Below are 12,758 nucleotides of genomic sequence, written 5' to 3'. Positions count from 1 at the left end.
ACGAGGGGTCTCTAAACACTTGGGTTGCAGTTGAAGATGCAGACGAAGAAAGTGCTGTAACGAGAAATGCATTGACGATCATGAATCCAAAGTAAGCCCTCTGTACATATTGATCAATATGTTGCAACGTTGGTGCACCTGATATTTTAGCTAGAAACCTGAAAAATACAGGAACTAAAGAAATTAAAATGACCAACAAAACTGAGGGCAATAATCCTGTAATAATACCTAATAACTTGTCTGGCATATTCAATATCCAGCGCAACCAAGGTAACTTGTTAGTCAAAGCCGTGATATTCGTAATTGTACCAATAAATGCGACAGGAATAGCATAGAAGATAATAATAAGAACGGTTATCACAATTGCAAGAAAACTTCTCATTATTTGTTCCCACCAAAACACTCTCAAATTTGCCCAAAACATGTCCGAAGGTTCAGATCCGGAACTACGTTGACTCATACGCAAAGGATTATGGTGAGACGTTGATTGCAATGCAACTTGAGCTGCATATTGGTTTTCAAACTCAACAATCAAAGAGTTTTTCGGAGCAAACTCTCTATACCTTTTTTGTAAGTGCCTGACTTCTCTGTCAAGCTTAGGAATTTCTTCGTGGCAATATTTGACGGTATCAACCTTCTTGCTAAACCACCCATTTGCTCTAAACCTGGGTCTTTTCTTCTCAGGAACATATGAATCTATTTCATCAGCTGGTTCAATAGTTATATGCTTTTTATCTGCTTTCATTTTTGCCTTCACTGCAGCACGCAATAATTTATTCTCTGCGAGTTCTAGTCTGTTTGCCAAGCCCAGCCTTCTCCTGATTCTTCCCTCTAACTTTCTGACTGTTCTAGCAACATAAATTCTCTTGACACCATTGAATATTTTAAATAATTGCTTTTCGTCAAGTAAAGGATCAGGAACAAAGCGAAATAAGACAGTTCTGGAACTCAACTTCTCAGCGTATTTTGGTGAAGCTAATGCTGCACTCTTCAATGAATTGTAGAAGAAAAGTTCTCTATAAATCACAAATATCACTAACCCATAATATATCCAGCCAATGAAAACATGAGCATAGTATCTATTTTTATGCTTTATATTTGAAATAGATAATTGATCAAATCCATCTGTCTTTGCCAATGATTTCGAATGACTATCATGATACCCATTTGTAGCATTCACAGGTAAAAGTATTATAAATGACAAACATCCCACTAAAAACACTAAACCAAATATATAAATGTACCGCAAAAAGAAGAACCCGTCCAAACCAGCCTGGTTAAGGAGGAATGTATTGGACTTTCTCAAAACTAAAAATAGCCATCTAAAAGGATCGGAGGGAAGTGGTTCAGGTTTTTTGTCTTCAGGCACAAAGTTGAACGATGATTTTGGCATATAGATTCTCTTTAGCTTTATCCTAAACAAAAGAAAGATACTCATAAAGATTCCGAAGAAGGCAAGATTTGCCACGATTGTCGAAATGACCGACGAAGTTGAAACGGACGGAGTAGTCACCATCTTCTATACTAGTGCTTCTCTCTTATTCAGTATTCATCTAACCTACCTAGGAATATTAGGAAAAAAGTAAGAAAAGAGCAATGGAAAAAAAAAAGACAAACCCAAAACATCGAGTTCGAGATCGACAGCCTAAGGGGGCCGTTTACAAGATTACTGAGAATTTCAATGTTCATTCATAGCCTTCCGGATATGGAAAGTTTCCCCTTAATACAAAGCTGATTAGTGATCTCATAATCACCCCCCAAGCCGAGCCAGTAGTAAACCACAACGCACAGAACATTGTAGCAATGAATACTGGTGACAGAGTACGGCTGTCCAACCAAAATCCATATACGTCATCGTCATGCGAGATTCCGGTATTTCATATAAGCGAAGAGATCATACACATAAGGGGAAACAGCAAATGAACAGTAAGTAAACTGACAAGAATCTTCTCAGAATGCTTTAATAAAAGTGACAAGTCTATTCTCGCTGACACTATATGCTGATGTCATTCTCGCGATTCGAACGGGCTTGGTGGAGAGCTCTGGTTAGAAATTCACAGCCACTTGTCTCAAGTAATACGTCATATCCTATAGAGAAAAAATAAAATCGTGTAAGAACCACAAATATGCCCTATTTCAAACAGCTCATCAACCTTTCCGGACGCAAGAGTGTTTTAGAGTCGGAATGTGAACGTATGTGTATATAAGAGCATGATTCTTATATGATGCAAATATGACATTGTGGCCGAGTGGTTAAGGCGACGCACTCGAATTTTATGAGGGATGCGTTGGGATTTCCCGCGCAGGTTCGAATCCTGCTGATGTCGTTATTTTATTTTTTTTTTTTAATTCTTTTTTTCTATTTAGGAACAGATGGCGGCGGAAAGATCAGCATTATAATCCTGCTCAAATATATCTATTAAGATCCTTTCATGCCCAAATCAGCTAAGCGTAGTAAAGCACCTCCTGAAGGTTTTGCTAAGGTTGAACCAACAATAAATAAGTTCCTTGTGAAGCTCAAAGATGCTCAGACCAAAGGAATGAAAACAGAAAATAAACATAGCTCATTATGGCCAATTATTAGGATTAATCACCAAATTTCTAGGTATATCTACAGCTTATACTACGAGAAGAAGGTGATATCAAGAGAGCTCTACGAATGGCTTTTGGAACAGAAATATTGTAATAAGGATTTAATTGCTAAATGGAAGAAACAAGGATATGAGAATTTATGTTGCATTAACTGCATCATGAAGCAGGATAAAAATCACTCATCAGCATGTATTTGTAGGGTCCCGAAGGCAAAGCTTGAAGAAGATAAGAAGGTCGAATGCATTACTTGTGGTTGTAGAGGATGTGCAAGTACTGATTAATATACTCTAATATTTATTTGAACTATAAAGTCTGATTAATACATTATTATTACGAGCAAGCCTGTCATCTGACAGACTTGATAACTAACGAATTAACGAAACATAATAAGAATCATTCATAAAATGAATGAAGAAAATAAAAGTAAATTATAACCAAAGACACCCTCCATTATTAAAGACCCATTATTCATTATCAAAATAATCTGTTTCCTCGATCCATATCTTAGAAATTCTTGAAAGTAGTATACAATTAGGACATATGCAATCTGTGAACCAACAAAACTAAATCTATTTCATTCGTCAACATCTGTCGAAGAAGAATTAATCTCTCTAGTTTGATCGGCTTCCTTGTCACTTGTCGAGTCATCGATTCTTTTAAAATCATGTATCAAATTGCGACTTGAAAAAACCTGGTGTTTCTTGGCTACGGTGTTTGGCAGTTGTTGGTGGTGTTCTAAATTTCTCAACATCATATCATCATCATCATAAGAATTCAATAATGTGGCAGATGACCCTATTAATGGTGAATAGTAAAAATCATCCAAGTAGGAAGGTGAGTTCCAAAGCTTTTTCATTATAGAGCTCGTTTGGGGTGTTCTCGAATTCTTGAGTGGGGTTCTTAATATATTGGATTTCGGAGTCTTCTGTATTATGTGGGTAGTAGCAGCTGCGGGATGATGATGATGTAGATGATTTATAGTATGGTTAAGATGTGCACTTAATATAGATCTTTGTGAATGAGTATTCTGCGATTGCTGTATGTTGTAAATGTTATTGGCTGGCGTCAATGGTTCTAATAGCGGACCAGTTTCACTCGGCCTTATTGGGGAAAGCTCTAAATTAGAGCTGCAGCTAAATGATGAACTATAAGTTAGGTTCCTGCCAGCTAGCAATGGTTTATCTGTTGATTCTGTTATTATTGAAAATGGGGCATTCGCAGGACTTGCTGTGAGCTTTGAGGTTATATTATTATGAGCAAAAGGTGCACCAAGATTTGTTGCAGTATCGCTTGGACTCTCATTGGGGTCAAAAAGCTTATGCTTCTTGATTGGGGGTTCTAGTAATGGATGAGTTAATTCATTATACCGATCTTCATCGGTGTTATATCCTTCATCCTTGTCATAGTCAGCAGCCCTTTCGATCTCTGAGGACCTTCTTTTCTTCTCATAATGCTTATAAACTTCATTATCAAGATCGTAATCATTAGAGCCATTAGGTGACGACGGCAAAGAGTTTATGGATCTTTTTTCGGACTTCACTGAATATATTTGATCCATTAATTCTTGGTAAGAGTGCTTTTTATTAGATCTTGTCTTGAGAAATTGCTCTTCGCAGCCTGTTTTAATGCACCAAAAATGCCCTTTACCATCCTTTGACTTTTCGCCCTTTATAAAAGCTTTATTCAACGATAAATTATGACGAATGGAATTCTGCCAGCCCACCTCATCGCGCTTGTAATATTTAAACGTATCAGATATCCACAGATAAATCTGCGAAAGTGTAAGTTTCTTCTCTTGGTTGCTTAAGATTGACATCCCTATTAATGTTGCATATGAATATGGCGGTTTATCATTCGAATCAAAATCAAAAGACTTTTCCTTAATAGCTCTCTTGGATTTCTTAGTCTTTTTCCGAGATGGTTTGGGTACATTCTCATCTTCAGAAGAAAACCCTGACGATGATGAAATGAATGAGGGTTTCGGAGGTGGTATTTCATTGATTGTGTTCTTCTGTTGAGGTGATGAAAAAGCAGGAGAAAGCAAAGCCGCTTTGGAAGAAAGATGATGCACTTCAGATTCTATATTTTTAGAAATTGGTGTATCAAAAATCATTCTCTTTCTGTTACCTGTCATGGTACTTTCAGGTGGTGTACTTATCCTAGGGTTTTCGCCCTTCGCTGACACCGGCGTTTCCATTATCTTGGAGTTACTTCGATCAGTCATCGCCTTGTTAAGGTGCCTGTTTTCTTGTAAAGGCTGCCGAAGTGACTGGCCCACTTTTCCTTGTGCACTTGACATAGTGTGCTTCTATCACTGGGCACTTGGCGGCAAAACTATTTGCAAATATTCCTTATATTGCAATCTTCAAATTCTTTTCTGATAACTGTCTTCTTAAGCCTACGCTGCTTCTTTATCTTATTCTATGGCGGATATCTTTTTCCTATATTTATTTGCCGTTAGACCTTGTGGTTCACTTTTATTCAATAACTCGTCGTCTTTCTTCCTTGATTCTCACTTTTTGGGCCCTTTTCTTATTTCTTATCCTTGCTATCAAAATATATAGGATATTCCAGCCCCTTGTAATCCGATGATTTCAGCTTCAACTGCCACACGCGTTAGACTGCCTGCGTGCTATTATTTAAATACCTGAAATAGCCCCCGATGGCATTTGGTGTTTTCGCGTTTTCGCGTCTTTCATTAAACATGGATTGGAAACGCTTACGAAAATGCATTAGAGTTGCTACAGGATATCTTATTTCGGAAAGGGATACTAGACAACTGTACCTTTTGCATTGACAAGTTACCTAAATAATCTGGACTAAGATTTTTTAGAGAGGAGAAGAATGTTTCATTTGACAAAGATCATGAGCGTGTCGGAGTCGAACTGGCGATGACAACATAAGAGACGGCACAAGGCGTTTACAGGCTACAGGGTAATATCCTCCCTGCGGTCAGGTGCCAAAGGGCCGACTAGCACGGCGCATGCTTTGATTTTTCGGGAACTACAACTCCCCTAAAGTCTGTACTTAAATTTACCAATAATTCCATGATTTACTGCGCGGGCTCGAATTGCAATTGGTTAGAAATACTTTTTGGTACGTTCTATCTATAATGTAATCGCTAGTTATCGTATATATAGCCATTAACCAAAACGTCGACGGCGAGCCAGAATGGACGACACAGTCAAATCGTTGATTCGATTTGTTGCTAGGGGGTTTTATTCTAAACCATATATATTGATCCTCGACGCTTTGCTTGTTCACTCTGTGTTGTCAGAAGATGATTTGATATACCTTTTGAGCATCCATCGAAAAGAATTACGTTCATTATGCAATAAGTTGGTGGATGACAGGTTGATCGTCAATCATATCCAAAAGGAAGAGAACTCGCAGCAGAGACTTATTACCAGGACATATTTCTACATCCATATTGTGGAAGCAGTTGATGCGATTAAGTGGAAAGTTCATTCTGTAGTCAACATCATCAAGCAAGAAATGACTCAGTTCGGCAATCCGCAGGGTTATGTTTGCCCACGATGTGGCAAAAAGGTCAGCCAGCTAGATGCTATTTCATTGTTGAGTGATGATAAGGCTAATTTTATATGTGATAATTGTGGGGGTGTATTAATAGAAGATGATTCGAGTCAGCAGGCTTCGTTAAGGCAGGAGAAGTTAGAGAGATTGATGATACAGGTTGATCCAATAATTTCGTATTTGAAGAAAATCGACGATGCATATATTGAGGACAATTCATTCGAGTCTTCATTAACAAAGTCCATACCTGCTCAAAGCTCTTCTGCAGCTTCATACGCCGTTTCCAACAATGTATCATCGAGATCGAGGTCCAATCTATCTTCTTCCTTACAAAATGCGGCATCAAAATCTCAAGCGACTTTGCATGTATCGATTACGGCTAATGACGAAAATTACGAAAAAGAGCAGCTTGAAAAGGAAAGAAGAAGACAAAAGTTGGAGCAAAATGCATTGCCTTCTTGGCATTCTTCAAGTACAGTTGGGGAGTCTGGACTTGGTAAACTAGACGATGAAAAAGACCTTTCCTTGCAAGGAGATGAAGATATGAAGGTGAAGGTCGAATCTGAGAATCACAATGGTGATATTAATATGAAGCTGGAAAACACTTCTATGAATGTTACTCCTGCACCAGCAGAGGAAGAGGAGCCGTCGCTAGCTGCACCTTCCACTGCATCAGAATTAAAAGATAAGGAAGCGCAAGATGCTTTGGCTGCTTATTACTCTCAATTGGCTGAACGAGAGGCCGAGGATCTTGATGAAGAAATTGATGACGAGGATTTCGATGATTTTGAAGATATATAGGAATACAACTCGTATAGATATTAGATGGCATTTAAATTCGGGTTCACGACCTTTGTAGTGATATTTTCAGATTTTGGTTATCACGTCTTTTTTTTTTAATTTTGTTGGAAATGAAAAATTTTGAGACACTACTAAAGTTAGTACATGCTGGCTCACTATAAGCATCGTTAACCTTAACATATATTGCTGTCTACAGCTCATAGTAATCGAACATTAAAGTTTGTGAAGCGATGTCAACTGAAAAAAAAGTAAGTAACTACATTTAGGACATTATAACTCTTTGTCGGTTCATCGAAATACTTACATATTACAGAAAATTGATCCTTTTAAATCCTTTATAGCAGGAGGCACTGCTGGTGCAGTTGAAGGAGTTGTTACCTATCCTTTTGAATTTGCTAAAACCAGACTTCAATTGGTGGATAAATCATCTAGGGCGTCAAGAAACCCATTGGTGTTGATCTATAATATATCGAAAACACAAGGTGTTTCTGCGTTATACGTTGGATGCCCTGCATTTGTCGTTGGTAATACTGTCAAAGCATCGGTGCGATTCTTAGGATTCGATTCAATCAAAGCTCTTTTGGCGGACAAAAATGGAAAATTATCTGGTCCAAGGGGAGTGATAGCAGGTTTGGGTGCTGGTTTACTTGAATCAGTAATCGCAGTCACCCCATTTGAAGCAATTAAAACTGCATTAATAGACGATAAGCAATCGGCAAAACCTAAATTTCAAAATGGCTTGATCTCTGGCAGCGTTAAATTGTGCAGAGAATTAGGTTTTAAAGGTATATATGCTGGGATTGTCCCAGTTTCCTTAAGACAAGCTTCAAATCAGGCAGTACGTTTAGGATCATACAATGCTTTGAAAACGATGATTCAACAAGCGTCTGGTACGAAACCTAACGAGCCCTTAAGTTCATTGTCTACGTTTGCAGTAGGTTCACTTGCAGGTGTAATTACTGTTTATACAACAATGCCGATAGACACAGTGAAAACAAGAATGCAAGCACTTGGTGCTAATAAATTATACACATCAACTTTGAACTGTTTCGTACGAATCTATAAGGATGAAGGATTGCTTACCTATTGGAAGGGGGCTACGCCGAGACTAGGAAGATTAGTTTTGAGTGGTGGTATTGTCTTCACCATCTATGAAAAGATTTTAGTCATCTTAAATTAAAATTATATTATATCCTAAATTACATTACATAAGAGGTCTTCAGCCTAATCTAGGACGAGTCATGAAATGATTTGGTCTAGAACTACTCTTCTTCACTCTCCGTCGTATTTTCATTCGCACTGGAGGTAGCTGCGCTTGTATTTAAAGTGGAAGATGAGGGTGCCAAAATAATTTTTTCCATCTGTTTAACCTTGTAGTAGTCCAAAAAAGATTTTAAGACAATAAATAACCCAAATGCAATTAATCCATACGCGAAGTAAGGAGCTTTATGATCTTGATGCGTTATCTCAGAATGCTGTTGGAACATTCCTGAGTTATATGTATCAACTTTGCTTCCTTTTATCAGCAGCCATTTATCAATATCGTAAGAATTAGGATTGTTGGGTTCATATTTATCAGGAAGTCTGTCTGATTGTCCAGTATTTGAGGGTGTCATTCCATAACCATAAAGCATAAATGTTATTCCCAAACCTGCTCTAGATCCCTGTTTTGCGGCATGAGACGTATGTAATAAATAGCATAAAACAAACCCTACAAATTGAAATGCCACCGTCACAAGTCCATTCCAAATAAAATTGGCAATATTCCCAACAGGCAAGCCTTCTACGAACACCTCATCCTCATACATTGGGGAAATGACTGTCGATTCCCAATATTCAGGAGTGGCGTCAGCAGCTGCCTCTTCATAAGATGGAGGGTTCCCTTCTTGTTCAACTCTGTTGGATTCCGTCTCAGGTTTTGCCATCAAATTACGAAATACCCCATCAGTTCCTTGCCCAATAAACCTTCCAGGAACATTTGGCTGCATCCTTCCTGTAGTTAGCCCGTTGTTTATTCGATCATATGTTTGCTTAATGGGCACGAAATGGTGAAAAACATTCAAAATACGTTCTTTAGTAGTAAGCCTCGAGTTTGGTCTTTGTAATTCCAAATCAATGTCTTGACCTACCTCATCATTGAAATCATTCAGTGCAACCTGATGTTGATCTTGAGAGGAGTTCCCTTCTCTGCCTTCGTGTAATGGTCCATTGCCTCCGTTCATAGCCTCCAATCTGTCATCTTCTTCATGTTCAGAGCTACGACGTAAAGCCGCCCCCGAGCTTGTCTGAGGAGGCGACTTACCTTCATTATCGACATCAAAAGATTCCATTAAGCTTTCGTCAGTCAAGGTTGTCTCAACACCATTACCTGGTAACTAAATCTTTGTTAGTATCCCATATATAATTTTAAGTAAAATATATTGTAACTGGCCCAGTTTATTACAACTGAACTTATCAACCTTTTACAAGAAATATGCCTTTTTATACTTACTTCATTATAACCAACCATGATGATATAGTTCCCTGAACTCTTATATGACTACAGTGGTATCACGTTAAATTATTTTGAAGATACAATCTAAAGGAGTCCCCAGCCTACTTCGCATTATATTTCTCGCACGTGACAAAAACAATCGAATTTGATTACTATATAGATGCAACAAAGGTGAATATGTCTACCAGGTTCTAATCTAACTTTTTAGCTCTCAACTCAGCTTCATCTTTGGCTTTAACTTGTTTCCTAATATTCCTCCATACCTTCAACTGCTTAAATTGGAATTGTAATATCCATTCAGTCAAGAAAAGTGGAAACCATCGACCTACAAAGTGCATAATGTATGAGAAACCTCCTTGATAAATATTAAATCCAGGATCTCTTTTTCTTGTAATGCACCGAACAACATTTTCGGCGTACGATTCTGGCGAAACATGTGTTCTTGGGTCTCTGGTCATACCCGACGATGCTTTCGTACTCTCGATTATACCATCAACGTTATACCTAGATGGACCAATATCTATGTTACATGAATTATCACCAATAGCAGTGTTGACACCACCTGTTATGACGCTATGTACTCTGACGCCAAAGGGTTCCATCTCGCCATGTAATACCAAAGCATACTGGTCAATTGCAGCCTTTGTTGAACAATATGCACTAATCCACGGTAATGGAACTCTTGCAGCAATTGAGCTGGTGAATACGATCGTTCCTTTCGCCGCAATGACAAGATCACTCATGTACTGGGTCATATACATATGTCCAAAGACATTGACTCTAAAAACTTTTTCTAAGTCGTCCGCTGGCTGCTCGATTGCAGGAGCTCCTACAGCAATGCCGGCATTGTTGTATAATAAATGCAACTTTCCATTGGTTTCCTTTTTGATATATTCAACAGTTTTCCGAATATCTTCATTGTTGGTGATATCGCATGCCACGGGAACAACACCCCATTCTTTCTGTAAGGGGTCCATTAATGGTAGCGTGTGTTCTAAAGATGCTCCAAATACTTTGTATCCCCTTTTACTCAAGGCAATACACACATTGTAACCAATACCAGAGGAGGAGCCTGTAACCAAGGCATATTTTTGCTTTGACATACTCTCGAGTTCAAATGCTACATTAGCTACGTTATACACTTTCCCTAGAGATGTTTTATATAGAAGACAGTGAGGAGAAAGAGCACTTGCATATGACAAAGCCAGAAGTTTAGTCGGCCTACATGTGAAGAAATATAGAATATATATACACAAAAATGAAAAATAAATCAAGATTATATCCAATTCAGAGTTAAAATTTTCTATTAAAATTGAACTAGATTAAGAGAGTGAAATCTTGACAATCAATTGATCAAAGTTAGGGTTTCGATAGTATTTCACTCTTTCCAGGGGTAAATTTTTAGACTGTGGTACCTTGTAGTCCGTATTCTTTATCTGGGATTTGTATACTACAGCTTCATTATATTCATATATGTCTGAGCAGCCGAGATCAACTGCACCTGGTAAAACACTGGACGGTGCTGGAGTTCGGAAGGTTTTAGGTACATCCGAAAGATCTGGCAATGTTTTGGAGCCTCTCGCCATGTGAAGAGCTGCTCTTCTGGATGTGCTTCCTCTACCGCTTGACTCTTCGGTCATGTTGTGTCTTCTTTTTCTTCTAGATTCTCTTTCTATCTCTTTATCCAAACGCTCTAATTCGAGTTGAGTGAGCTTAACCAAAGAAGGACTATAATCTGAAACCGTTGCCGGATTTCTTAATATAGAATAGAAATCATCCTCTACTTTAAAATCTTGGGAACTTATTCTTATTGAAGGTAATAAACGAGTTCTAATCTCATCATCACTCACAGTTGATCCATCAAAGCTGTATCCAATCAAATTTAAAGCTTTGTGAAATAGCTGCGTTTGTTCCCTTATACTATGCGCTATAGCTGTTGTAAATTCACCTGGTAAGTTCATTTCTTCACAAAATATCAATGAGAACTCTTCGGGGTCATTCTCTTCAAAGTTAAGAATATCCCATTCAAACTGATCAGTTAATTGAGTGTTGTTTATGGTTATGTCGATCTTAATAGGTATTCTTAGTTCGCCCATGGGTTTGTCTGGCTTCGTATGATAGTCCAGTATTTGTTCTTTAATAGATAAAAATATAGTTTCATAATGTGATTTAGAAATAAACTTATAATCTTGTATCAACTGATGCACAAATGTCTCTAATGGTAAAACTCTTTCGTTAATATCCCATAAAAATGTGTCTCGAAGCTTAAATAGATCTCTCTCTTGATCAAAATCTAGCCTGATAGGCACGAGATCCTCGGCCCTTTTTGCAGAAACCCTTGTATTAATTTCTTCATCTGTGAGATCCTTTTCTGGTAGTATGAGTCTGGTGATTGTGTTGGATAATCCATTACCATAACCTTGATATCCTTCACCCCAAATGCTATTGTTAAGTTGGCCCTTACTAGACAAGCTGATAGAATTCATACGAAGCTGTTTGATTTCTGTATACGACTTGATGTCACTTGCCATTTTTTCCATCAATTTTTTATTATCTTTCAACTGGTTAGTATAATCATTCAAAAAATCGGAATCCTTTTTAATCATAGCTTCATAAACCTTGAGATCTGTTGGAATTTCCTTCCCCTCAGATCTTAACTTGTTTGACCACTGATGAGCTGAACTCAAGTTTTTAAGTTGCACTTTACTAACTAAATTCTTATAGACCTGTGGAGGGACGTTCGTATTTGGAGCGATAAAAGGTGGTATTTGAGGAGAGTTTTGGGGTAATTTTGGGTTCTTCACTCCCTGGATGGCTCCGTTAGGTGTTCCTATGTTCATTTGGTTTTTCACTTGAGGGGGTACTCCTTGTACTTGATTGAAATTGATATTTCCACCCATTCCATTAATGGCACCAGGATGTGCTATATTATTTGTTAATGGTGCTGGTGGCCCCGACACCTGACCAGCTACAGGCTGGCTCATACGTTGTTGCCGTTGCTGTTGTTGTTGCTGCTGCTGTTGTTGTTGTTGTTGCTGCTGTTGTTGATGTTGTTGTTGATGTTGTTGTTGTTGATGTTGTTGTTGTTGATGTTGTTGATTATAAATCTGCAGCTGCCTCTGTTGTAGCATAGCTTGTTGACTCTGAAGATAGTTTCTCATTAAATTCTGGAACTGGGGCTGGCTCTTAAGCTGTTGAAGTTGCTGAGCTGATAGATTCGCTAATTGTGGAGGAAGCATTGGGATATTATTTGCAGTTGATTGTGGATGCTGCTGGGGGGTGAAATTCCCCCCTGGTCCGTTATTCTGCTGGCCAAAGCTCATGGGGGTCCTTGAAG

General features: G+C 38.2%; 8 protein-coding genes across 8 annotated transcripts in view; 3 read left to right on the top strand and 5 right to left on the bottom strand.

Annotated features, from left to right (window-relative positions):
• The window catches only part of PRCAT00002870001 (uncharacterized protein), a gene marked incomplete at both ends in the record, with an annotated part of 1,641 nt that extends 125 nt beyond the window's left edge, over positions 1 to 1,516 (bottom strand). Inside the window, one exon of the mRNA XM_062952757.1 lies at positions 1 to 1,516. This exon is cut by the window's left edge and continues 125 nt beyond it. Within this exon, the coding sequence (XP_062809628.1) occupies positions 1 to 1,516 (1,516 nt within the window).
• Positions 1,517 to 2,432: 916 nt separating this feature from the next.
• On the top strand, positions 2,433 to 2,873 carry BUD31 (U2 snRNP complex subunit; the record flags this gene model as incomplete). Its single annotated transcript, XM_062952756.1, has 1 exon — positions 2,433 to 2,873. One exon carries the CDS (start codon positions 2,433 to 2,435, stop codon positions 2,871 to 2,873), a length of 441 nt encoding a protein of 146 aa, XP_062809627.1.
• A 293-nt stretch (positions 2,874 to 3,166) lies between these two features.
• Positions 3,167 to 4,891, bottom strand: HCM1 (Hcm1p; the record flags this gene model as incomplete). Its single annotated transcript, XM_062952755.1, has 1 exon — positions 3,167 to 4,891. One exon carries the CDS (start codon positions 4,889 to 4,891, stop codon positions 3,167 to 3,169), a length of 1,725 nt encoding a protein of 574 aa, XP_062809626.1.
• An 872-nt stretch (positions 4,892 to 5,763) lies between these two features.
• Positions 5,764 to 6,927, top strand: TFA1 (transcription factor TFIIE subunit; the record flags this gene model as incomplete). The annotated part of the gene is made up of 1 exon (XM_062952753.1): positions 5,764 to 6,927. One exon carries the CDS (start codon positions 5,764 to 5,766, stop codon positions 6,925 to 6,927), a length of 1,164 nt encoding a protein of 387 aa, XP_062809625.1.
• Positions 6,928 to 7,157: 230 nt separating this feature from the next.
• Positions 7,158 to 8,107, top strand: CTP1 (Ctp1p; the record flags this gene model as incomplete). The annotated part of the gene is given in 2 exon segments (XM_062952752.1): positions 7,158 to 7,179; positions 7,194 to 8,107. 2 exon segments carry the CDS (start codon positions 7,158 to 7,160, stop codon positions 8,105 to 8,107), a joined length of 936 nt encoding a protein of 311 aa, XP_062809624.1.
• Positions 8,108 to 8,189: 82 nt separating this feature from the next.
• PRCAT00002864001 (uncharacterized protein) lies at positions 8,190 to 9,257 on the bottom strand (the record flags this gene model as incomplete). The annotated part of the gene is made up of 1 exon (XM_062952751.1): positions 8,190 to 9,257. One exon carries the CDS (start codon positions 9,255 to 9,257, stop codon positions 8,190 to 8,192), a length of 1,068 nt encoding a protein of 355 aa, XP_062809623.1.
• Positions 9,258 to 9,612: 355 nt separating this feature from the next.
• PRCAT00002863001 (uncharacterized protein) lies at positions 9,613 to 10,524 on the bottom strand (the record flags this gene model as incomplete). The annotated part of the gene is made up of 1 exon (XM_062952750.1): positions 9,613 to 10,524. One exon carries the CDS (start codon positions 10,522 to 10,524, stop codon positions 9,613 to 9,615), a length of 912 nt encoding a protein of 303 aa, XP_062809622.1.
• A 219-nt stretch (positions 10,525 to 10,743) lies between these two features.
• On the bottom strand, positions 10,744 to 12,744 carry SNF5 (Snf5p; the record flags this gene model as incomplete). The annotated part of the gene is made up of 1 exon (XM_062952749.1): positions 10,744 to 12,744. The coding sequence occupies one exon, from the start codon at positions 12,742 to 12,744 to the stop codon at positions 10,744 to 10,746; it is 2,001 nt and encodes a 666-aa protein (XP_062809621.1).
• Between the last annotated feature and the right edge of the window lie 14 nt (positions 12,745 to 12,758).

Source organism: Priceomyces carsonii, assembly GCF_900007245.1.
Source record: "Priceomyces carsonii strain CBS4050 genome assembly, scaffold: Debaryomyces_carsonii_scaffold_3, whole genome shotgun sequence".
NCBI classification, from domain to species: Eukaryota; Fungi; Ascomycota; class Pichiomycetes; order Serinales; family Debaryomycetaceae; genus Priceomyces; species Priceomyces carsonii.
The sequence above is the reverse complement of the archived record's forward strand: the minus strand, read 5'-3'. Positions and strand labels throughout refer to the sequence as shown.